This window comes from Monodon monoceros, unplaced genomic scaffold (genome assembly GCF_005190385.1).
Source record: "Monodon monoceros isolate NGI ecotype Baffin Bay Population unplaced genomic scaffold, NGI_Narwhal_1 Super_Scaffold_19, whole genome shotgun sequence".
NCBI lineage: Eukaryota > Metazoa > Chordata > Mammalia > Artiodactyla > Monodontidae > Monodon > Monodon monoceros.
Genome location: NW_021703775.1, coordinates 66,990,469 through 67,016,632, shown reverse-complemented (window position 1 = coordinate 67,016,632; position 26,164 = coordinate 66,990,469). Strand labels below are relative to the sequence as shown.

General features: G+C 41.3%; 2 protein-coding genes across 2 annotated transcripts; one reads left to right on the top strand and one right to left on the bottom strand.

Annotated features, from left to right (window-relative positions):
- Positions 1–3,607: 3,607 nt before the first annotated feature.
- Positions 3,608–5,361, bottom strand: CCDC121 (coiled-coil domain containing 121). Its single transcript, XM_029231766.1, has 2 exons — positions 5,030–5,361; positions 3,608–4,559 (listed from the first exon to the last, which is right to left on the bottom strand). The coding sequence occupies exons 1-2, from the start codon at positions 5,359–5,361 to the stop codon at positions 3,608–3,610; spliced, it is 1,284 nt and encodes a 427-aa protein (XP_029087599.1).
- Positions 5,362–5,677: 316 nt separating this feature from the next.
- Positions 5,678–26,131, top strand: GPN1 (GPN-loop GTPase 1). The gene is made up of 14 exons (XM_029231772.1): positions 5,678–5,818; positions 6,520–6,613; positions 8,708–8,747; positions 9,515–9,581; positions 10,304–10,341; positions 14,761–14,839; positions 15,046–15,140; positions 16,086–16,131; positions 16,780–16,926; positions 17,653–17,735; positions 19,039–19,078; positions 19,723–19,813; positions 22,895–23,002; positions 24,513–26,131. The coding sequence occupies exons 1-14, from the start codon at positions 5,708–5,710 to the stop codon at positions 24,596–24,598; spliced, it is 1,125 nt and encodes a 374-aa protein (XP_029087605.1). The 5' UTR covers positions 5,678–5,707; the 3' UTR covers positions 24,599–26,131.
- The last annotated feature ends 33 nt before the right edge of the window (positions 26,132–26,164 follow it).

Below are 26,164 nucleotides of genomic sequence, written 5' to 3'. Positions count from 1 at the left end.
TCTTTAAAACAACTGATTCATTCAACCAAGAGACACAGAAAACCTTTACGTGACTCAGTGGGTAAGTCATTGGGGGAGAGGGCCTGGGTCTCTGCATGCCACTCGAGGTAGTGGATTTCTTCCTAAGGCAACGGGGACAGCTAGGGGAGTGTCAGGTGGGGGGTGATACCACCAGATGTGAACTGAGATGATGGATGGGGCTGCCCCTCTGCAGCAGCATGCAGGACGGGCTGGATTTTCCATTTCAGTCAGGTAACCTTACCCCTTTAACACTACCCCAAGAACCAGGTCTCCTTGTATCATCATGAATACAGCTCCAAAATAAAGTCTGGGAAAAGCAAGTTATAGAATACATCAAGAGTCCCATCTGTGGAAGGTTTAAAAACATGGAAAAACAATGCTCTATTGTTTATGGATATATAGAAATAAAAGTATATAGACTGTATATAGTACCTATAAATATATTTTAATAAAATATAGAAAAGATAGGAAACCATGCACAGGCATGATAAACATCAACTTTAGATAATGCTTCTGGGATCCAGAGGGACAAGTGAATGGTAAGTTCTTATTTTTTCAAATGGATAGTGAGTTTGTTATACTTTTCTATATCTTTTGCTATGTCTGAAATGCTTCATTTTAAAAATCTGTTCAGGCACTTCCCTGGTGGTCCAGTGGTTAAGACTCTGTGCTTCCGCTGCAGGGGGCATGGGTTCAATCCCTGGTCTGGGAAGAAAGATCCTGCAAGCCGCATGTTGTGGCCGAAAAGAAAAAGTTCACACAAACAAGAAAGAAAAAGTACTCTGCCCACCTCCTTCTTCAAAAGGAACAGTTTAGGAATTTTACTTCTGCTTCCTCTTCCCCTCACACTAAGAGTCAGCTCTCCCCCATGTCTTCTGTTCACCTCCATGTTTGCCATTCCGTTCCGAACAGTCATCACCTCTCGCCTTTTCAAGAGCTTTCTAACTGGATTCCGTCTGCTTTTCACTGGCTTGGTACACTCCGCATACTGCTATAGTGAGTTTTTATACTGTAAATCAACCTCGTTCACTTGCTTAAAGCCTAGTGATTTCCCAATGCACTTAGAATAAAAGTCATCCCCTTTACCTTGTCCTACAAGGCCTGCCTACTCTATTAACCTTTTTAGCCTCATCCGCCTCTGCTCTGTCCGTGTTCGCTGCCATTCCCCAACTACACTTAGCCACACTGACTCTTCTGTTCCTTAATCCTACTAAACTCCTTCCCATCTTAGGGCCTTTGCATTCACTGTTCCGTCTGTCCGGAATGTCTTCTTCCCCAATTTTTGTACATCAGGCTTCATGTCGTCGTTCAAGTCTTAACCTAAATTTCACCTCAGAGGTCTTTTCCATCTAAATGCACTTTCTGTAACATCACCCTCTTTCCTTTCCAGCACAGGAAAGCAGACAAAAAGTAGACTGAGATCCTCGTTGGCCACACCTGCTGCTGGCTTGCTGACGGGAATTTCTAAGGGCCTTTATCAACAGGAGTCCCCAACCCCCGGGCTGCAGACCGGTGCACGGCATGTTAGGAACTGGGCCGCACAGCAGGGGGTGAGCAGCGGGCGAGCGAGCAAAGCTTCCTCTGCCGCTGCCCATCGCTTCCCATCGCTCGCATTACCGCCTGAACCCTCCCCTCCGCCCCCAACCCCACCCCCGTCCGTGGAAAAACTGTCTTCCACGAAACCGGTCCCTCGTGCCAAAAAGGTTGGTGACCGCTGCTTTATCAGATGATTCACCCTTTAAAGTCTTCAAGCCCTCAGAGGCCTCACAAAGGGACAGCCAGAAGCAGTACACCAGATCAGATCCATTATCTGGGATGAGGAATTCAAAATAAACTGAGACAGGGTGGAAGTTACTCACTCCTGAATTAATTCATCTGGACAGCACTGGCAGGAGGGGGAATTAACAGCAGATTAATAAGGTTCCCCAACCCTCTTTCCAGCTCCTTATCCTCAGTTTTATATCTTCCTATGGTCTTTGCATCGACAGAGAATAACGGTTTCGAATGTGTCTTGGATACCATATTTTTAAACAGGCTCTCTGTATTTTCAGCTCCACTGAATAGAACTATTCAGGTTAAGGCAACTGTGTGCTACCTAACATTCTACTTTGTGCACTAAAACTGCATTTTTATTATGTGCCTACTAGTATGAAGAAGACATGCAGAGTTGATAAGACGCGAGAAGAGAGGTAAGTAGAAGGTACATTACATTGGAACAATAATGAAATCAGTGGGTATATTATAATCTGAGTTTATTTTCAATAACAACAAAATTTTAAGAACCAAGACATTACACATTTAACAGAAAGGTTGTTAAAGCTAGAAGTTAAGGCACATTGAGGCAAAATCCTTTTCTGAATCTAATTGTACAGGAATTCATTTTACATATGAATAAAACAAATCTGGGAAAACCATTATGAACTTTTTCATCACTGACAATTTCTTGAAAACATTGATTCTGTTTTTCCATAAAGGAGCAACATTAAAACGAGGCTGCATTTCTGTACCAGGATTCAGCAAAGAAATCCCTGATCTAACCATCAGTATGTCCTAAGTGCCAAAGATATAACTACCCTAAAAGTCTATATTAATTTAAAATACTATTCCTAGTTCTACTGAAGGGGCATAAAGAGGGTACACATGAATAACAAAACACATTTCAAGGACTAGGAAGTGCTTATGCAGTAAAAACGTAATAAGTGACCTAAAGCTAAAGTGCTCACTGTATCGAAACTTCAGTCATCTTTGTCATCTTAGAAATTGAGGATGTTGCCTGGGAAAGAGATGGCAAAAGACTCTTTAGAAAGTTCTCCAAATATATGAAAACTTTCTTTTGATACATTTTCCTAAAACAGGCAGAAGCACTCAGTCACCTCATTCAGGCTAGAGGTATTTCTCCACAGAAAACTGACCAGGTATACATACCCTCTATCTTCTCTTCCCTTCACACAGTTTACACAAAGCAAAAATGGTATGGGCTGAGCATCAGACAGAAGGTTACTCTGCCTAAGGCTTATTACACTTGCTGTTAAGAGTTTTTCAATCATGAGAAAACTGTAGAAGCAGCTACCTGATCACCAGCACAAACTTTACAAAGAGCTTAAAAACACTGTGTGCTAAGGTGGCCAAAGAAGTGAGGATACATGGACATTGGTTCTTTACAGAGCAGAAAGCAGAATATAACAATCTGAAACGCTATTCTTCAGGGGGCTTTTTCTATAAAGAAACCTAACTTAGCTAGGTGAAACACCACACAACTATTTTCCTGTCACTTCCGCAAGGTGGTTTTCTTGAGGTAGTTTCACATCTGGGTTTTTGGCAAATGGTACTGGGTTATCCGGAGGTGTGAGGCACAGCCCATTTATTACCAAGAGCTAATTAAAGAAAAACCTAACTTTAAGGGAAGCCAGTTCCACACATAATCTAGCAGTACTGCTGGAGAAAAGCACCTAATCCTTCACACTAACACATCATGATGGATATTTAACCACAGCACCCTGAGATCCCAAAGCCTTCCTAACCTGGTTTATGTTACATAGCACCTAAGAACCCTTGCTCCATTCCTGACTTCGTGTTATTTTAGGAATTACTTTGGATGCGTCCTTGATTTGGTGCCTAGGGCAGGGTTCAGTGTGGTCTTTGGAGCACCTTGTCCTTTTGGGCACGGATTACGCCTTTCTTGCAGCCGTTGCCTCCCCCGGCTTAAGCACTCTAGGTACCACTGCTCCTGCTGCAGCTGCTGCTGCTGCTTTTTTAAACGGCTGTGAGTAGCCTCCAACTTATGGCATTTCTGAATTAGCTGTGGTAGTTCCTTCTGTAACTGCTGGTGCTGTCTGTCGATGCTACTGTGGAACTCGGAAGTGTACTGCTTTGCTGCCCTCTCCAAGGCCTTGTTCTTGCTGTTCAGCTCCTTTGTTGGTCTCTTTCCCAACTGCCGTGCATCTAGCTCACTCAGTTGTGCCTCCAGTAATGCTTTATCCTGGAAGAACTGGACCAGCATGGCCTGTTTCTTTGCAGCTGTCTCAGCGTGGGTTTTCTTTATCTCCTGCTGTAGTGTCTGAATTTCTCTCTCCTGTTTCTCCTTTACTATCGAAACGTCCCTCATTGCCTCCAACTGCTTATTCAAATTGGATAGGATCTTTTCTTTCTGCAAGAGCTCTGTTTTAAGCGCTGAATTTTTTCCCGCATATTTGGAGGTTAATTCTTGTCTCCTTTGTTCAATCTGCCCACTTTGTTGTAAATAGTAGTTCCACAGCTTCTCGGTTCGCTGTCTAGACTCCTTTGTTTGCTTGGTCAGGTATTCCAGAAAGAACTGGTTTTCCTCCTCGACACGTACGTTTTCCGCCAGCAGCTGCCTGGTTTCCTCCACTAACGGTTCTAGTCGGATTTGAGTTTCTTTGATTTGCTTGTCTAGCTTCATCATTTCCACTACTGCCTTTTCTTTAAACCTCTTCTCTGCCTTTGTTAGCTTCTCTGGCTTGAGAAAATTTATGAAACTAAGATCCGGTTGAAGGGAATTACTGGAGTCCTCAGCCAACCTGAAGGAAGAACAAGAGCGACATCCCCCCATGTTTTTCACGAAAAATTAGGAAATAATTTTAAAAATGCACACGTACTTTAATTCATATCCCAACTCTTTGGGAGCACCTACGATGTTCCTCACACAAGGCACGGGGGACAGAGCTAGGGGTAAAGACGAGGGAGTGTAGTTTACAACTGACAATATGCCGTCTCTACAACCCTGCGAGGTAGTATCTCGAGGGTAAAGAGGAGAAAACAGGTTCAGAGAACTGAAGTGACTTGGCCACGATGTACACCGCCAGCGGGTGGCAGAGCCTGGGTCTAAAACCCAGATCTCACGGCTTACTGAACACTACAGTTGCTCCAAAGGGCCACCGCAGCCAACTGGGCGGTCGGGAGTAGGAGTGTTTACATGGTTCGGCTCTTTCACCACCTTTCCGTGTACCGAGGGCGCCTGGGTGGAGAGAAGCGCCCCCTGAGTACCTACTTGACAAACTCAGCAACCAAACGTTCCTCCCCAAAGTCACGGTGCACCTTTGCGGAGACCGCCAGGGAAAGAGCCCTACGGTCTGGGGCTGGCGACACGCGGAGACGGGGTCCCAGTGCGGAGGGTTTTTCCAGTTTCTCCGGGCTGGTCTCTGCGGCTCTTGGCGGGGCCCAGCAACCCCGACGCTCGCATCCCGCCCGGGTCCCGGCACGTCCAGCCCTGAGCCGCTTAACCTCCTCGGCCGCCGGACGAGCCCTAGCGGCCGGTTCTCCGGCGGCTCGGTTACCCGCTCTCGGGGGGCCGACAGGAAAAGGCACTCTCTTCACTTTCATAGTGTGGGAGCCCGGGGGTCCCTTGTCGTCCCGCCTGCCCGGGGTCCAGAGCTTTGCCCTTCCCAGGCCCTGCCCGACGACGGTGAGCGGCTCTTTAGGTGGCCTACTCCAGTCGTCCTCCCAGTGTCTCCACTTCCCCGCCTCTGTCCCTAGTTGGGCCCCCATCCGGGTCAGGACGGACAGATCAAAGGCTCACGCCTGGCCCCTTGGCCCTGCCCTCTCTGGCCGGTTTGGTTCGGTTCGGTTTGGTTTGCTCTGTTCTAGTCTCATTCAGAGTTCCGAATGTCGCGTGAGCCTCTCTAGCTACAAGCGTCTCTATGGTCGAGTGGGCGGAGCCAGGAGCAAGATGGCCGCGCTCGCAGCTGCCACGGAGCCGCAAGCTTCCGGGGGTCCCCGGCCCCCAGTGTGTCTGCTGGTGTTGGGAATGGCGGGGTCTGGGAAAACCACCTTTGTACAGGTGACCTGCAGGGCGCGGGCGTAGTAGGAGCGCGCGAGAAGTTGTCTGTGGCAGGCGTAAGGCCAGGGGAGAAAGGGAGGTCTCTCTGGGGAGTTGGAGGGTACCGGCGCCTGGCTTTCAGGGATGCCAGCAACCCCTGTTTCTTCCTCCGCGAAGCCGTCTCATATCCTAGCCTGGGTTCATTCAGCCTCTCTTCTGCGCACCCTCAGTGCCTATTTGTGACGACCGTCCTTGATATTGGAATTGCCTTGCTAGTGCCAAGTCCTCGAAGGCAGAGGCTTAACAAGTAATTCTGGCTGTTAATAGAGTGCTTGCACACAGGCTTTCGGTGTAGATTCCTAAAGAATTCCTTCTGGGGTGCCTACCATGTTTCAGGCACTGGGGATTTAGCGGAAATGACAAGGTTCCCGCTTAAATGGAGGTAATGTTTTTTGTGGGGGAGATAGAAACCCCCGCTCCCCCCAACCCACCAAGTCAATAAGTGATGGAGAGTAGAGGAGGCTCTGTTGGATGTGTGATGAAGAAAGATAGCATTTCAATTGAGAGTGAATGTTGGCGGTGGAGATCAGAAACGAATATTTAAGGTAGAGGGAAATGGAAGTGCAGAATTCTGGTAAGTTGGATTAAGGGGTGGAAGGTCTCTCTTTTTCCTTTATCATGGCTCTTGGTCTCAGTCCATCCTTCTCCCCATATGTCTGCAGAGGCTCACAGGATATCTGCATAGTCAAGGGTGTCCACCTTATGTGATCAACCTGGATCCAGCTGTGCATGAAGTTCCCTTTCCTGCCAATATTGGTGAGTAAACTGTGCCAGAACTTGTGTGAAGTTTCTCAGAGAATGGAAAGCTGTCAGCCTATCCTATGAGTCTTCAATGCTTCCATTTTTAATGTTTTCTAAACTGCCTAATTTCGTTTCCCTTGGATTTGCTAGCATCCTGAAACAGGCTTCTTCCTGATTCCCTTTTTCTCTTTGTTTACTCCTTCCCTCTTCCTAAATTTCCTTTTTTTCCTTACCACTACCATTCTCTCTACCTCTTTTGACCCAAGGGTGTCAGACTATGGTTCTCTGGGAAAATGAAGTGACAGAAAGTCAGTCCTCTGCCTTTTAAGCCGTAAACCCTTCAGCAGGCTCTGTTACATAAACTTTGTTTGTATAGTTTTTTTTCTTCAAGTTAAGAGCATGTGGGTTTTGTGCAGAGTTTGCTTACTGATCTGTAGGAATCTTGCAAAGTTACATGGGAAAATGTGTGTATATATGCCTATGTGCATTGTCTTGGTGAGGGGTTCCTTCCCTCTTATCATCAGACTTGTAGAGGAGTCCCTGACTACTGTATAAAAAAGATTAAGAATGGATGGGATCCAGTGTCCTGATTCTTGATAGGATCTAGGCTTCCTGATTTTCAGACTATTCCTTGATGTTAGTCTTTTCCCTCCTGGTCTCTTTTTAATCCTATTAAGCTTGTACTCCAAACATACTAATTAAGGAAGACCTTGTATTAAGAAGCAGAAATCATTATGGGAAGAATTTTGAAAAAAAAACAACATTCCATCTTTTCACTTAAAGGCTGGAGCTCTAATAGTTGATGGGATATAGGTCTCCTGACTGCTAGATAGGTTTAGTTAGATATTACTGGACAGACCAATTTCCTTTTTATTTAAAATTCCATCCAAATAATTTTTTTCTAGTTTTATTGAGATATAGTTGACATACAGCATTGTATATGATTAAGTTGTATAGCATAATGATTTGATTTACAAATGCATGAAATGATTACCATGAGTAAGTTTAGTAAACATGAGATCTGTCATCTCATATAGATACAAAATTAAAGAAATAGAAAAAAATTTTTTTCCTTGTTATGAGAACTCTCAACTTTCACATATAACATGTAGCAGTGCTCATTACATTTATAATGTTGTATATTACATCCCTAGTATTTATTCACTGGAAGTTAGTACTTCTGACTACCTTCATCCAATTGTCCCTCCCTCCACACCCTCTACCGATTTGTAGATCGGTAACTACAAATCCAATCTCTTTTTCTGTGGGTTTGTCTGTCTTGCAGTGTAATTGACCTGCCACAGTATTTAGTTCCTGGTATACAACACAATAATTTGAAATACGTGTACATTTCAAAATGATCACTATGATGAGTCTAGTTAATATCTGTCACCATACAACGGTATTACATAATTTTTGACTGTATTCCCCACACTGTACATCTCACCCCATGACTCATTTATTTTGTAACTGAAAATTTGTACCTCTTAATCTCCATCACCTATTTCTCTCCCCACCCATCCGCTTCCCAAGTTAATGCCTTTATAAAAATGTTGTCTGCATTACCTTTGTTACCAGTAAGCAAGGAGTAAGAAATAAACCTTTTTTCTTTATTTAGCTCCCTTTTTCTATGTATATGGTCACTGAGAAGGTATTTAAGTTGTATAAAACTTTTCTCTTTGTCTCCGACATCCCTACCATAACTTGAGAGCTCCTAGCCTAACATTCTTCTTGGGTTACTTGGCAGTTGTCCTTGGCCAGTGTGAAGCTGGAGAAATTACTAGAAGACAGTGCTGACAATAGAAGCCTCAGAAGCTAGTTTCAGTTTCTTGCTGGGAAGGAAGGTACTTGCAGGGTACCTTTTGTCCTCCTAGTCTCTTCCTGAACTTGCTTCTTTTGCTGTTGCAATTCAGTGATCTTAGCTTGAAAATTTAGAAAACAGATTGGAAAAGTACCTTGGATGCTAAGAGAGAAACTGATTTGTTTGCTCAGGGGAAGCAGAGATGACTTGAGAGGTCTGTTGGCTTAGATATTATAGGTGGAGAGTCTCAAACTGTATTGTTTCTTACGTGTTAAATTCCATTTCATTCTCTCTTTTTTCCCCTCCAGATATTCGTGACACTGTGAAATATAAAGAAGTCATGAAACAGTATCCTTTTTCACATCTACTTTGGTTTTTGGCTCATCCCTGGCTACTTACTGTGTGTGTATTGTGTAGCTTTGAAAAAAGTGTTTGTGCCTTCCCTTGTGAAATATACTAGCAAAAGCATTCGATTGTTTTCAGGTAATTTTATGAAGAGGAGGGAAGATGAATGTGGGGAGAAGCATTGTAGGTGATTAGAAATCCTATTTCAGCTTGTGAGTTCCGTTTTCTGCCTTTGTCCTGAACTGCAGGCTGTTGTAATTAGCACAGAGAAGGAGAGGCTAGCTGGCGGCGTGCCTGGGTCCCACAAGGGAGTATTGTCTTGGTGGATGCATCCATTGATCACCATCCCCTTAGACTGGGAAGCTCAAAGATTAGTAAGATCAACTCTTAGTACATTGCTGTGTGAAATGTGTACTTTCCCTATAGGTAAGTCTAGATAGGAAGACTAATTCTAATCCTCAGGTGGCTTGATGAGTGAGGATCAGAGCAAAGAGTGGTATATAAATGATCTTCATGGCTAATGCCATCAGGCTGTCAGCGCCTGATACATCTGTCTGTTCCATTTTGGCCCCATTTCACCTGGCCATTTCTAAACGATGAACAAGGTAGGCATCAATAGTGAATGTTTCCCTATGAGGTTAAGATTGTGTGATACATACTAGTCAGTTGAACACTAACGTTATGCTGTTTTTGTGAGGGATTGTCTAGATAATAAACTTTTTCATCTAAATTGATCTATAAGCAATTTAAATCCTCAACTTAGTGTCTAGGTATGGACTTGGACCCAATGGTGGCATAGTGACCTCACTCAATCTCTTTGCTACCAGATTTGATCAGGTATGTCTGTCTCTATTTACATAGACATGGCTGTGTCAGAACCTGTGACTCTTAAATGCCTTAGCTTGATCACACTGGGAAAGAAGGGCAATCAACCTCAATGTCAATACAGAATATAAGGAGGCATTTTGGTGGACAAAGAAGTAGGCTATGAGAGGATGATCAACATGGTGAGAGACTTCACATTGAACGTTGTGGCGGCCAATAAAGGCCTAAGAGACCTGGGTTCTCTTCGTGATCTGTTATTGGCTTGCAGTGTTACCCTGAGGATGGGGTGGAGGGATGGGGAGTGGGATGGGCTACCAGGCAGGGAATGGAACAATTATGGGGCTTTTCACTTGTGACAAATTGTTGTCATCTTGTTATGTTTTCTCTGTCACATTCCACTTCCTTAAGAGTGTTTGGCAATCACTGATTTTTTACCCCGATTTCACTCAATGATTCAGGCTGTTAACGCTTTACTGAAGCACCAAGAGAGAGACTTGGCGGTGACAGATCAAGTCTTCAGCTCCTTAGGCCTTGCCCTGTGCTCCAGGGTATTGTGGTATGGCAGGTGTGGCTATGTTTCTTTGGTTCCATGAGCACGTTAGTTGGTGTCCTCAGACAGAGAACGTAGAGATTCAATCGTTAATGGTGCCTGCAGGTGGGCCACTCTCGAGAGGGCCCTGTGATTTTTTTTGTTGAACTTGGATTCTGTTGTAATTGGCGTCTTTTTCTTTTAGGTGATGAAATTTATCGAGAAGGCCCAGAACATGTCTAAGTAAGTGATTTCAGTCTAATGCCTATTTATTACTCTGTAGTTGACATGTTTCTAGGTTTTTTGAAGAATTTTGGGTTACTATCAAGTTCTGAGAGGGTGTAGTTTAAGATGAAACCATGATAAGTGAAAAAATTGTTGGCAAGAAGACAATCATTAAGATGCTCTACTTGGTTGGGGAACTAAGATCCCACAAGCCATGGCGCGGCCCAAAATAAATAAATAAATAAAAGCGACAAGATGCTCTACAGTGTAGAGCTCAATTTAATAGTATCCCACCCCCGATCACTTTGGTATATGTTCCCAGCTTCTTAGGAGGTATTTTGAGAATTTGAGTCCACATTCACTTGTCCACTTGCCTTCTCTTGCTTGTTGGCATTAAAGTCTATGAAATACCTTTCTAATCCTTGTTTATTTTATTTTATTTTATTATTATTTTTTTATGTTTATTTTTGGCTACACTGGGTCTTCGTTGCTGCACGTGGGCTTTCTCTAGTTGTGGCGAGCGGGGGCTACTCTTCGATGCGGTGCGCGGGCTTCTCATTGTGGTGGCTTCTCTTGTTGCGGAGCACAGGCTCTAGGCATGCGGGCTTCAGTAGTTGTGGCACGCGTGCTCAGTAGTTGTGGCTTGCGGGCTCTAGAGCGCAGGCTCAGTAGTTGTGGCACACGGGGCTTAGTTGCCCCGCGGCATGTGGGATCTTCCTGGACCAGGGCTTGAACCTTTGTCCCTCGCATTGGTGGGCAGATTCTTAACCACTGCGCCACCAGGGAAGCCCCTAATCCTTGTTTAAATTAATATAATTTACATGATTCAGAGGGGATATTTTTTAATTTAAAAAGCATCAAAATATAAAATAGGAGATTCTTATTATCATTACCCACAATGAACTGTTGTTAAATTTTTAATAGGTTTGCTTTTTTAAAAGAAAGGAAGCTAATTTATTATTTTTGTGAAAAGGATATATAGGCTTATTACTATAAATAATTCCTACCATGCATAGTATTTAAAAGGTGAAACTATCACCCTTCTTGTCACTAGAAATAGCTGTCATTATTATCATTATTGCTATCAGTGACTGTCATCCCAGGCGTTTCTATTCATGTGTACATAGGTAGAAGGATGGATGGATAAGGTGTTTTTACAAAAATAGGATCATACTAGAGTAGTTTTTTAAAGTAACAACTTTACTGCAATATGAATTCACAGACCATAAAGTGCACTCTTTTAAAGTATACAGTTTAGTGGTTTTTAGTATATTCACAAAGTTGTGCATTGACCAGAGGTACCTAATTTCAGGGACTTCCCTGGTGGTCCAGTGGTAAAGAATCCACCTTACAATGCAGGGGACGCAGGTTCGATCCCTGGTCAGGGAACTAAGATCCCATATGCCACAGGGCAACTAAGCTCGCGAGCCACAACTACTGAGCTCTCATGCCTCAACTAGAGAGCCCGCATGCCGCAAACTACAGAGCCCGCGCCACAACTAGAGAAGAGAAAACCCATTTGCGACGGCTAGAGAGAATCCCACGTGCCACAAACTACAGAGCCCGCGCCACAACTAGAGAAGAGAAAACCTGTTCACCACGGCTAGAGAGAATCCCGCGTGCCACAACGAAAGATCCCTCATGCCTCAACGAAGGTCCCACGGTGCTGCAACTAAGACCTGGTGCAGCCAAAAATAAATAAATAAAAAATAAATCTTTAAAAAAAAAAAAAAAGAACTACCTAATTTGAGAACATTTTCATCTCCAAGAGAAACCCCATACTCATTAGCAGTCACTCTATTCCCCATTACTCCAAGCTCCTGCTGGCTTCACGTACCATTTTACATTCTCACCAGCAATGTATGGAGGGTTCCATTTTCTGTACATTCTGGTCACTACTTGTAATTGTTTTTGCTTTTGTTTTTGTTTAAATAAATTTATTTATTTTTTGGCTGCTTTGGGTCTTCGTTGCTGTGTACGGGATTTCTCTAGTTGCAGCGCTTGAGCTTCTCATTGTGGTTGCTTCTCTTTGTTGCAGAGCACAGGCTCTAGGCATGCGGGCTGCAATAGTTGTGGCATGTAGGCTCAGTAGTCATGGCTCGCGGGCTCTGGAGCTCAGGCTCAGTAGTTGTGGTGCACGGGCTTAGTTGCTCCGCAGCATGTGGGATCTTCCCAGACCAGGGCTTGAACCCGTGTCCCCTGCATTGGCAGGCAGATTCTTAACCACTGCGCCACCAGGAAGTCCAGATGTTGAGCATCTTTTAGTGTACTTCTTGGCCATTGGTATATATTTGGAGAAACGTCTATTCAAATTTTTTGCTTTTTTAAAAATAAGTTTCAGGTATGCATTATAATTTTTTTTTTTTGTTTTGTTTTTTTTTTTGCATTATAATTTAACGTGTGTACACTGCAAAGTGATCACCCCGCAAAAGTCCAGTTACCATCTGTCACCATACAATCGATCCCCTTCACCCTTTTTGCCCACCCACAACCCCTTTTTCCTCTGGTAACCACTGATTTGTTCTCTGTATCTGTGAGCTTGCTTTTGGTTGGTTGGTTTCCTTCCCTTACCCTTCCTTTTCCCTTCACTTTCCCTTCCCTTTCCCTTTCCCTCCCTCCCTCCCTCCCTCCATCCCACCCTCCCTCCCTCCCTCCCTTCCTTCCTCCAGATTATTCCATATGTGAGTGAAATCATATGGTAGTTGTCTTTTTCCTTCTCACTTATTTTACTTAGCATAATACCCTCATGTTGTTCATCCATGTTGTCACAAATGGCAAGATTTCATTCTTCTTTTATGGCTGAATAGTATTCCACTGTGTATATACCACATCTTCTTTATCCATTCATCCATTGGTGGACACTTAGGTTGCGTCCATATCTTGGCTATTGTACATAATGATGCAATGAACATAAGGGTGCATATATTTTTTTCTAATTAGTGTTTTTATATTCTTTGGATAAATACCCAGAAGTGGAATCACTGGATCATACGGTTAGCTCTATCCTTCATTTTTTGAGGAATCTTTCTACTGTTTTTCATAGGAGCTGCACCAGTTTATATTCCCACCAACAGTTTATGAGGGTTTCCTCTTCTGTACATCCTTTTCAGCACTTGTTATCTATTTGGTAAGAGCCATTCTAACAGGTGTGAGGTGATACTTCATTGTGGTTTTGATTTGCATTTCCCTAATAATTAGTGATGTTGAACATCTTTTCATGTGCCTTTTAGCCATCTGTGTCTTTGGAGAAATGTCTACGTAATCGGATCCTCTGCCCATTTTTAAATCAGGTTGTTTATTTGTTTTGGGGTTGTATGTGTTCTTTATATATTTTGGATACCAATCCCTAATCAGAGATACGATTTGCAATTTCTGCTGTTCAGTAGCTTGCCTTTTAGTTTTTTGTTTTGGGCAATGCCCGGCAGCTTGTGGAATCTTAGTTCCCCGACCAGGGATTGAAGCTGGGCCACTGTGGTGAACGCGCTGAGTCCTAACCACTGGACCACCAGGGAATTCCCACCTTTTAGTTTTGATGATGTTTTCCTTTCCTGTGCAGAAGCTTTTTAGTTTGATGTAGTCTCATTTGTTTATTATTGCTTTTGATTTCCTTGCCTTTGGAGTCAGATCCACAGAAACTTCACTAAGGCAGATGTCAGTGAGGTTACTGCCTATGTTTTCCTCCAGAAATTTATTTAATGTTTTCAGGTGTTACATTCAAGTCTTTCATCCATTTTGAGTTAATTTTTGTGTATGGAGTGGTCTGGTTTCATTCTCTTGCACGTGACTGTCTGTTTTTCCCAACACCATTTCTTGAACAGACTTTCCTTTCTCCGTTGTATGTTCTTGGCTCCTTTGTTGTCAATTGTCCATGTATGTGTGGATCTTTGCTTTTTTAAAAACAGCGTTATTGAGATATAGTTCATAGGCCATACAATTTACCCATTTAAATTGTACAATTCTGTGGCTTTTAGTGTAGTTACAGAATTGTACAGCCATCATCACAATCAATTTTAGAACGTTTCATCCCCTCAAGAAGAGACCCTCTTCTTTAGTTATCACTTTCTTATTCTTTTTCTCCCTCCCTCCATTTTCCTCCAACCCCACCCCTAAGTAACCAGATGGTTTCCCAAGAGATTTACACTCTGGTTTTGCTTATCTCTCATTTTTAATGCAGTGTGTTTCTAAAACTGTCAGTTTTCTCTGTGATAATTTGCAGCAGTGATGTATTGGTGCTCCTGCCAATGAGCCTGAATACTGGACATTGAACAAAACCCAGGGGAATGTGGTATGCACTTTAAGGGCAATGGGAAGAAGTGAGACTTGACAGTGTGAAGAGGTTATTTCACTCTTGAGTAACCAGATGTTAATGTTTTGTGGGATGGAATATCTTTCAGAATGCATAAATAAAAACTTCTTTAATGGTCTTTTTTGACACAGGTATGTCTTGATTGACACACCTGGACAGATTGAGGTATTCACCTGGTCAGCTTCTGGGACAATCATCACTGAGGCCCTGGTGAGTATTCTAGGACTTATTACTCAGGGTAAGTAGAGAGCCAGACAAGAAAAGCTTCTTATTGCTTGGGATCTTATGTGGGATAGAGTCATAGAGCTCTGCACACCTGCCTAAAGTGGTTCTTCCTTGCCACGGAAGGTAGGAGAAGAATTTGGGGACAGGTCAAGAGCCCTCTGACTAAAGCTTTGATTATTTTGTGGCTTTAGGCATCCTCGTTTCCAACGATTGTCATTTATGTAATGGACACATCTCGAAGTATCAACCCAGTGACCTTCATGTCCAATATGCTCTATGCCTGCAGGTAATGCGTTATTGTTGGGCATGGTATTATGTCAAGGTATGAAGTCTCCACTTCTTTTCCATCATTTTTGAGTCCTGAGTGCTTACCCCTAGGTTTTCATTCAGGCTTGCCACTCACTTTAGTGGCTCTGGGTTAGGGAGGGGCTCTGGGTTAGGGCGGGAAAGGAAGCACATATACTGTCGGCATTCTCTATCAGCCACTTCTCATCTTCCTCCCTTGCTTGTTACAGAATAGGTGATGAATGAATATGAACCTTCTGGCAGTTGCCCCAAGTTGAATGAAATCCAGTTCTGAATAGAATAGAGCCCCTGGTCTAAATGCCTTTCTTCTGTGTTGTGATAGGAAGAGTGAAATTATAACATGAGGAGAGACTGAATAAAAAGATTCATCCATGATTCTAAATGCACGTGTTTTCCCAAGTGTGGTGCCATTAGGAGAGGAAGGACATGCCTCACTAGGCTATATTAGTGCATTAGACCTAGGAGCAAGGCGGACCATTATTAATGCTGAATTTTATTTTGGGGGTATGCAAAAACAATCACCCCGATTTGTCTCTTCTGTTATGACTAGGGATGTCCCTTCCTGTTAAACACAAGAAATCTTAGTCCAGATAGAAATCTGATGTTTGATAGCATGATTTTGTCTTCATATTAATTGTTTAAAAGACAGTTAATTTGGTGAAACACACACACACACACACAGCCAGGATCAGTACCAAAGCATTATTACTCTAAGAAAAGGAGAGAGTGTGTATGTGTGTTGTTTGCTTGATGGTAGTGGTAGTTTCCTGCTTGGGAGGGGAGAATATGTGAGTGCTGTGTAAGAATGGATACCTGTATTTAGAGTCTGAACCCATCTCCCTATTTATTACTCAGTTCCATCAGATAACAGGCAAGCATGTGCTTAAGTGCTTTTACTAATAATGCCTCAATGTTTGATTTTCAGCATCTTGTACAAAACCAAGCTGCCTTTTATTGTGGTCATGAATAAAGTAAGTGGATTCTTCCTGTTGTGACTGAATGTTTCGTTTTCATCAGAAGCTTGTGTTTGGGTAGGTGAGAAGGATTATTTCAGATGCTAGAGAGCAGATTTAAGCTAACCTGAAGCAAAGTCATGAGCACTTCTAGGAAATGGATTCAATCAAATCGAATGAATATATATTGCTGATTCTTTTCCAAAGTTTTTTTAGGCTAGAAAGAGTAGCCCCTGGTCCACAGCGTATAGGTTATCCCTCAGGATTGGGACTGTGTAAATGAGGGAGGGACTGCTAGTCTATTGGAAGTGGCAGTTAAACAAAACCAAAACTTCTCTGTTGTTGGCTAGGATGCAAGAGACTATGTACTTGACTTCAGAGCCTGGAGGGTACTGGCCTCCACTGTGGCCATGGTCACTTGGCAGTGGATAGTGAAGGTCTGTTCTAACCTAGAATATACAGATCTTCATTTAATTATTTATACTGCACAGCAGTCTTGGCTCTTTGTGACTTGTTGCAGTGGAGGAGGAAATGGGGGAAGCAGAGAAAGAAAATACATGAATTATTGCTCTCTGCTGTCATCACTTAATTAAAAAAATTTTTTTGCCATTGTTTGATGTCTGACCTCATCTCTGGTTGCTGATAGTTGACTTCTCTCTGGTACAGACTGACATCATTGATCACAGCTTTGCAGTGGAATGGATGCAGGATTTTGAGGCTTTCCAAGATGCCTTGAATCAAGAGACTACATACGTCAGTAACCTGACTCGTTCAATGAGCCTCGTGTTAGATGAGTTTTACAGCTCCCTCAGGGTAAACTTTCTTGCTTATGCTGTTGGTCTCTCCAGATAACCTCATAACCCAAAGGGCTGGCTTTGAACCTATTTTGGAAAGGAAGTTCATTACCTTCTGAAAAGTAATTTTTAAGGCGTAGCTTATTAAAAACTGGAGACTTAAAAGATAAATATGATATGGACCCTACCCTCAGAGAGTTTGTGGTCTAGTTAGGAGAGAAGGCTAAACGCAGAGTTAAAACATGATATATTGTAGTAACTTATATTGTGATATCTTAAGAAAGATTAAAAGTTGGGCCTGATAGTGGTGATGGGGTAGATCACTTTTGAAGTGAGAGATTTTTTGAGGATATAGCCAATATAGGTGTGCTTTGAAGGATGGCTAAGATTTGTGTAAGCAAAAGTGGGTGTGGGTAGCAGCAAGTATGTTAATTGCCCAAGCGAAGACATTGAGATACTAATTTTTATAGAGAACAGACTGTGGTTTGATTTGATAGGGAATAGATGAACTGCTGCTTGTTTGATCCTAATTATCTTTCTCAGTTCTCTATTTTCCATAGACTTATTTCCATCACTCTTGAGTAGGTATGCCATTTTGTCTTGTTTTAGCTTCATTCTTTGCCAGAGACTTCTTAAAGTAGCCAAACCTCTTCTATGAAGATTTTATGAAATTTGAGCCAAATAATATATGCCATTTAAAAATATACAGTTGTTTCCTCAGTGGCATTAATGATGCTTTTGGCAGGTGGTGGGTGTGTCTGCTGTTCTGGGTACAGGCTTAGATGAACTCTTCGTGCAAGTTGCCAGTGCCACAGAAGAATATGAAAGGTGAGGATAAAGGAACATTCTATTGATGGCACTCTTAGTTACCCACAAGTCTGATATGATAGCTGTTTTGCCAGGCAAAACATTTTGGTTTTCATGGTGTTTGTATTATATTTGCCATGCAGATGTGTACTGGATCTGATCACACTTAGGGTTAACAAGTAGCTGTTAACTTTTTTTAAAAAAGAATAGGAGTATAAAATCTTCACTGTATTGAATGATGAAGAACAGGTGTCATCAGACATTGTTTGTAAAAAGCCAGGTGTTAAATATTTTAGGCTTTGTATTATCTGTTGAAACTCCTCAACTCTCATTGTGGTGCAAAAGTAGCTATAGACAATTCCTAAACAAATGGCGTGGCTGTGTTCCAATAAAACTTTATTTATAAAAGTAGGCAGTGGGCTGGATTTGTCCTGTCTGCCACATTGGTTGACCCCTGATGAAGAACATAGACTTTGGAATCAGATAGACATGGTTTAGATTTCTTTTTCCTCCAATTAATAAGTGTGTAACCTTAGCAAGTTTTCCTCATTTATAGATGAAGGGTAATAGCATTTATTGTTAAGGCCATTGTGGGGATTATTTGAGATAATATATCTAAAGCACCTAACACAATTGCTGACATGTAGTAAGCATATTTCTTAATAAATGATTGTTATAACTATTTTCTTGGTTAATACTGGAGATAAAGTTTCCTTTATCTAAAGGAAAGTGGAGTCATAGCACCTATACACTTTCCTTAGGCCTGATAATTGGCTGCTTTCTAGCAAGCTTCATACTTAGCAAGAGCCTAATAGCCACATTGTGGTTTTTCAGAAACATTATTTTGATTTTTATTCATCAGATGAGGTTTGTTTTTTTTGTTTTGTTTTTTTGCATGTGTTATCAAAGCCTCAGGATAGACTCTTTTCTATATCCTTTCATGGTTGCCCAGATAAACGACATAATTATATATTGGGCTTCCTGAGCCCAGTAGGCCTAGCTTCTTTTACTCATCATTTAAACATCTTTTACTCATGTTTATCCAAGTGAATGGTGAACTCATTGGTCATGGTCTCCCCAGAGGTGATCTTCCCAGATCAGCAGTCAGTCTTTTGTCTTGTTGCTGATTTCAGGGAGGGGGCAGGCACCTTGGCTTTTAATTCCTTAGGGATAGAATCTCAGTGACTAAGACTTGTTACATCTGATGTATGGTGACATAAGATCTTTTGTTATTATCAAAGTACTAGGAAAATAGAAGTGATGTGGAGGCGGGGACAGGATAGGTTATTAATCAAAGGGATTTAGAAAGTGTTTCTCTTTCCAGAGAGTATCGTCCTGAATATGAACGTCTGAAGAAATCGCTGGTAAGAAAAGAGGCTGTTTGTGTATTTTAGGGCCACTGAATAAACAATCTCAAACTACGTACTAATCCTTCTGCCATAAATGCTTTTGTTTTGGTTCTCAATATATCCTTCAGATACTTGTTAATTTAAACCTGTAAATTTGTACGTATGCTGTCTGGATGCAGAAAGGCCCTTAATTATTTTTCTTCTCTATACTTGAAGTAATAAAAATCAGTAATTTTTCCTTTTATATATGCTGAGCCCTTCTTGTGCCATACCTCCACCCCTACTCCAAGGTCCATTTAAAGGCTACTTGTAGAATTTTGTTTAGGAACAGAGGGTAGTTCACAACTCTTAGCCCAAATGATCAAGTGTCCTATCCCCATCGGCTACATTGGACATCTTATCACTGAGCCTTCCTGCTGTGTCTGTTTGAGGGTTCTTTTGATGATTTTGTGTCTAATTTCTGAAACCTCTAATACAGTCTGCAGAGCCCTCCGGAATGAACTTCTGCTAATCTGGGCCCACACTGCTCAATGTTTCTGTCATCAGCCATCCCTTATCTGCCTCTAGTATTTGTATAATTTGTCATCTCCAGTTAGAAGTCTGGCATCTAACTTGGGCCTCCTTTTTTAATATGACAACATTTTCCTCTGTGTATATAGGCCAGTGCACAGAGCCAGCAGCAGAAAGAACAACTGGAGCGACTTCGGAAAGATATGGGCTCTATAGCCTTGGACACCGGGACTGCCACAGGTACTGGAGGGTCTTCTGGTGTTAGGAACTAAGAGCGGGGTATGCTTATCTCCACTTAGTAGGTAGGTATTTATGTTTAAGGGAGAGAAAGAGAAAAGGATAAAGTAAATGTTGTATAGTGTATCTATCTATCTGTTCCTCAGTCAATTTAGATAAATCCTAGATCTGCATTGTGTTTAGTTGTCTCTTAGTCTCCTTTAATCGTGAATGGATCCTTTGTTTTTGTATTTCATGACATTGACATTTTTGAAGTGTACAGATGTAGATATATACCTACGGACATACCCATATCTAACATCTGTGTTAAAGAGGAATCCACTGTCTGTGTCTCTCATACCACATTTATCTTATCTGTGTTTATATTTTTATACATATGTATATGATGATTCTCTTCAGGTAGTTTTTGGTTTACTTTGGCAAGATACTTGATGTCTACTTTTTTTTTTAAATTACTTTTTAATCCTCCCCCTCTTTTACTGTTTATTTTGACCTAATTTTAGATTTACAGAAGAGTTTCATGAATTGCAAAGAATTGCCATATACCCTTCAGCTAGATTCGCCAAATGTTAACATTTACCACATTTACTTTATTCTTTCTGTTATATATGTTTGGCTTTACATTTTATATAAATATATAAGTATACTTATAAAATATTTGTATATTATATATAACTTTTTTCTGAATCATTTAAGAGTAAGTTGCAGACATGATGCACCTTTACCCTTGAGTTTTTCTTAAAAATAAGGGCATTATTTTATATACTCTCATTGTAGTTATCAAAAACTAGGAAATTAACATTGACACATTCCTATTATCTAATGTATAGACCTTATTTAGATGTAGCCATTTGCCCTCTATAGCAGGAGAAGGTTCTGGATCTGTGTTGCATTTAGTTGTCACGTCTCCTATTTTCCTTTAATCTGGAATGGCTCCTTAGTCTTTCTTTGCATTTCATGACATTGATATTTTTGAAGTGTACGGTACTTATATTTTTGTAGAATTTTCTTCAATTTGGGTTTGTCTGATGTTTCCTCATGGTTCGATTCAGGTGGCTCCTTTTTAGCAGAAGTTAACAGATGTGAAGTGTTTTTTCCATGTATCATATCACAAGGTACATGATGATGAGTTGTCTTTGATCACTTACTTAAAGTGGTGTCTGCCAGGTTTTTTCATCATAAAGTTATTTTTCCCTTCATAATAAGTATTTTGTGGGGTGATGCTTTGATTAGATGAATGTACTTTTAATTTTCAAATGTTCACCCACTAGTTTTAATATGCATTAATCTAGGTAGGGATAGTCTTCATTTTCCTGATACATGTTGCAGATATTTTCTCCCTGTTTGTCAGTTGCCCTTTGACTTTGTTCATGGTGTTATTTTGCCATGCAAAAGTTTCTGTTTCGTTTTGTATAAATTTGATGTAGTCAAATTTATTTATCTTTTATTGCACCTGGTTTTGAGTCATAGTTGGGAATCCTTTATCTACACCTGTGTTAAAGAGGCATTCACTCATGTTTTACTGTAGTACTTGTATGGTTTTATTTTCTACATTTGGAACCCTGATCCATTTAGGGTTTATTCCTGGGTATGGTGTGAGGTATAGGTCTGTGTTACCTTTTTCATAAATAGTTGTACCCACATGATTTATTAAAAAGTCTACCTTTGTCCCAGTGATGAGATGCTACCTGTATCATATACTAAAGTTTCATATGTACTTGGATGTATTTCTGGATTACCTATTTTATTCCTCTAGACTGTGTGCCTGTACTGTGTGGCTTTAATTACATATAGAGGCTTTATAGTATGTTTTAATATCTGCTAGGGCTAGTCCTCCTCAACGTTTTCTTTTTTAGTGTTTCCCTGACTATTCTTGCTTGTTTGTTTTCCCAAATGACCTTTAGTATCAACTTAACGTAGCTTGCTAAAAAACCTCTTTGATATTTTTATTGGGATTGTGTTATATTAATTAATTAATTAATTGACATCTCTTTGATGTTGCTCTTCCTGTCTAAGAACAAGGAATGTGTTTATATTTGTCAAGTCTACTTTTATGTCTTCCAGGAGTGTTTTCCTCATGTAGGTTTTGTTAAATTTGTTAAATTTTTCCCAAGGATTGTATCTTTGTTAGTGTTGAAAATGGGATTTTTCTTCTAACTGGTTATGTTTGTGTTTATGAAGACTTTTCATTTCTGTATTTTAGTCTTTTTATTCTGCTACTTAACTGACATTTTTTATTGTTTGAGTTAGTTTTGTCATTAATTCTCTAGGGGTTCCTAGGTTGGTGCTCAAATTTAAATATATACACACTCACCCACCCACACTCATTGGTGGACTGGCCTTTAAAGGAGTAAAGTTCTGTTAGTAATAGCTATTGCTATAGGTCTAGTAGAGAACAGCAAAGCCACTTGGTGGATTAGGTGCTGGAACCTGGCTGGGTTTACCAGTTAAGTGAGTTCCATGCTCCACACTTTTACTCTTGACTTATCAGCACACTGGATCTGCTCAAATGTCTTTAGCCTTCATAGGAAAAACCATAGCCTCTTCTAAGCTGAGAGCTAGTACAAACAAATGACATTACTATTACTATGAAGACAAGCTACTTGAGAGTTATTTTCCTCAACTTAAAAATGAGACCTCTGGGGGCTTCCCTGGTGGTGCAGCGGTTGAGAGTCCGCCTGCCGATGCTGGGGACACGGGTTCGTGCCCCGGTCTGGGAAGATCCCACATACCGCGGAACGGCTGGGCCCGTGAGCCATGGCCACTGAGCCTGCGCGTCCGGAGCCTGTGCTCCGCAACGGGAGAGGCCACAACAGTGAGAGGCCCGCGTACCGCAAAAAAAAAAAAAAAAAAAAAAGAGACCTCTTGGGTTACTGGCCTCATGAAAGCACTTTGTGAAATAAACTAGTGTAGAAATGTTAAGTGGTATTATTAACTGTACATTTAGAAGAGATAAGATCCTGCATTTTATCATGATCACTTTCATCCTGCCAGTTTTTAATCATAGTTGCTTATCGATTCAAAATCACTTTTTTGAGGAGGCCTATGTTCATGACATGCTACTGATAGATGTTTTCTATGTAGGCAGCTTACCTCCTGTGATGGACCCTTCTGACTTGATCCTGACTCGGGGAACCTTGGATGAAGAGGATGAGGAAGCAGACAGTGATACTGAAGACATTGACCACAGAGGTGAGAGGTGGCTGAGGTGGCTCATGAGAACAGAACAGCTGCTTATTCTTTCACTGTTTGCCCGGGAGCTTTCTGCTACTGAGGGAAGACCTTGAGCATGAAGCCAGTTACAGGGGAGAGAGGACATGCTAAAGGATGCAGCACCAGGAAGGAGTTCCATATATTCAAAGTTCCTGGCCTTCCTACTGAATGGTTAATATTGAGCTTGATTACAGCCTTTTATTAGTCTTGTGTCTTCTCATCTTTAGGTCCTAACTCAATTTTGAGGAATCCAGGATTGTTTATTGTAATCATTGTTTTAAGAATACAAAAGGAGGCCTCAGCAGACCTAAACCAGTCAGAAGGGACTGTAGCATTGAAGATAGAATGGCTCTGGAAACCCAAAAGTGTTCCACTTTGCATAGTTTTATGGACTGTGGACAGAATCTGTTTCTTGAAACAACGCTTTTAGGTCCTAGCTGTGCCCAAGAGCAAACTTCTCTTTATTCCAGTGTGCTGGATACTAACATGTAAATTGCATCATTTAATAAGATTTATTGAGGTATAATTTACAAACAATAAATCCCACCCTTTTATTAAAGTGTATAGCTTGAATTCTAATACATATATATAGTTTTGTAATTACCATTATAATCAAGAAACAGAACACTTCCATCACCTTAAAAGTTCGCTCATGCTCGTTTTTATTCAGTCCCTTCCCCCACACCAGTTCCTGGCAACCGCTTACCTGATTTTTATTCCTATAATTTTGCCTTTTCCAGAGTGTCGTGTAAGTGGAATCACAGTATTTAACTTGCATTTGACTTTTTTCATTCAGTGTAATGCTTTTGTGATCCATCCATGTTACTGCATGTGTCAGTAATATGTTCTTTTTTATTGCTGAGTAATAGTTCTATTATGTGGGTGTACCTTTGTTTATCCATTCACCAGCTGATTGACACTGGGGTTGTTGCCAGGTTTTAGCTGTCATGAATAAAGCTGCTCTAAACATTCATTAACAGGTATTTGTGGACAGAGGTTTTCATTTCTCTCAGTTAAAAATATGTAGGAGTGGGACCTCATTTTAGTTAATTTCTGAAGGAGGTATTCTCCCCACTTACAGGTCAAGGAAATTGTATATTTTGGGCAACATGATAAATACAGCCTGCTTCTAGGAGATATTTCCTTATTGGGAGAAGTGAACATACAGTGTCTTCGAAATATAGTTGACTCTTCAACAACTTGGAGACTAGGGGTACCCACCCTCCTCGCAGTTTAAAATCCCCGTATAATTAACTTATAGTTGGCCCTCCGTATCTGTGGTTCCACATTCATGGATTTCACCACCTGTGGATCGTGTGGTACTGTAGTATTTACGATTGAAAAAAATTTGTGTATACATGGACCTACGCAGTTCAAATCCGTGTTGTTCAAGGGTCAAAGGTACTATTTCTGATGGATGGTTGACAGCATCTCTAATCCACCTGTCTAATGGGAGAGTTTAAAAAGAATTAACCTTTTTTTCTTGCAGTTACAGAGGAAAGCCGTGAAGAGCCAGCATTCCAGAATTTTATGCAAGAATCAATGGCACAGTACTGGAAGAGAAACAACAAATAGTTTCTAAAGTCCAAAATTTTGGAACTCTGTGTGAAGGGACTATCCTTATCTCTGATTGGGGGCTACTATAAAGGACAATTTTGTTCAGGATAGCAGTTTCTCTTACTAGTGAAATCTCCTGACTCAGATGAAGCCAGGGATAGAATACATTTGGACCTGGCAGGTAGATGCTGATTCCCCTTGGCATTTTCCTTGGATTTAGGCAAGGAAGGATATTCTGGTTTTGGATGCTGATATCCCTTCAAGCCTAAAACTGCAAGTTTTATCATTTGAACGCACATACTTTTGCTGCTGATGGACAGAACAGAGAGAGAACTTAGTAGGCTGGATCTGTAGCCTCTGCTTCTCCAGCATCTTGCCTTTGAACCTGCACCACGAGTTCCCCTCCTTTTAGCAGAAAGAGGGGGAAACAGGAGCTTGTCCAGAGTGGCAGTGGAGTCTCCTTGGCAACCAATCAATCTTGGTATGAAATGTGCCTCAGACTGGGTAGCTTATTGTAGCACACCAGGTTCATTGAAGAAAGTGGGCAAAACACTGTTAACGAATAAGAATTCTACTTTAGATGGTGACTTGGATAAAGAGTTTTTAATTTTAACTTTGTTGTAAGCCTGCTTGTCATAATTTCAAATAAGAAAATTATCACAAATAGTCACTGCAGTTCAGAAGAGAGGTTTAAAGCCACATGTTATTTACTAAGGTTCCATGTACATACCACACCTAGTAACCAGGTACAAAGCCAGGCCCTGTTTGTATTGTACTTTAACTTAATGCAGTGTATCCTTAGTGATTTACTCAAAGGCCACGGATTTGGGTCAGTTGCACATTCCATATATAACAGCCCTGGTAAGGGTTTGCTTTGCCTCCACATTCTTCACAGTATCTTAAAACATTATACATTTCTCTTAAGGAATTTTGTCCCTGCCTAACCTGTATTCCAGATCAGTGGTTCTCAAAGTGTGGTCTCTGGACCAGAAGCAGCAGCAGCATCTGGGAAGTTACTAAAAATGGGACATTCAAGCCCTATATCAGAAACTGGGGGGGTGTGGGGCCTAGCAGTCCGTTTTACTAAGGCCTCCAGGGGATTCTGATGCATGCTAAGTTCAGAACAATATTCTAACTCAAACAGCCTATGACGTAATTCTAGGCCAGGTGAATCTCAGATATCAATGTGCTCATCACCTGCTTTATCAGAGTACCCCAACCTTGACCATCTGGTGCCTATTCTCCAATCTAACATTCTAAAAATAAAGTGTTTTGCTTTACATGAAGTATTAATTTCAGTATTCTGTAACTAATGGAAACCACTGGTCTAAAAACTTGAACCTGTTCTTTGAGAGGAAACCATTTGCACGGCAAAACTCTGAACATACCTGATTTTTTCCCTTAGTGCCTTTGTATACTTTTTACTTAAAGAGGAACTTGCCTGGCCTATGCTATAAGCTCCATAAGGGCAGAGACAGTCTTACTCATCTGTGTATCCCTTGCAGAGGACCCAGTACATAATAGGTACTCAACAAATGTTTGCTAAGTGAATGAATTAAATACTAGGTGGCTACTTTATGGAAA

Bases quoted from the DNA above. Each gene is read 5' to 3' on its own strand.
- CCDC121 (XM_029231766.1), bottom strand. From the start codon at position 5,361: ATGAAAGTGAAGAGAGTGCCTTTTCCTGTCGGCCCCCCGAGAGCGGGT. The intron at 4,560-5,029 runs GTAGGTACTCAG...TTCTTCCTTCAG, and splicing joins TTGGTTGCTGAGTTTGTCAA to GTTGGCTGAGGACTCCAGTA.
- GPN1 (XM_029231772.1), top strand. From the start codon at position 5,708: ATGGCCGCGCTCGCAGCTGCCACGGAGCCGCAAGCTTCCGGGGGTCCC. The intron at 10,342-14,760 runs GTAAGTGATTTC...TTTTTGACACAG, and splicing joins AAGGCCCAGAACATGTCTAA to GTATGTCTTGATTGACACAC. The intron at 16,927-17,652 runs GTAAACTTTCTT...TGCTTTTGGCAG, and splicing joins AGTTTTACAGCTCCCTCAGG to GTGGTGGGTGTGTCTGCTGT.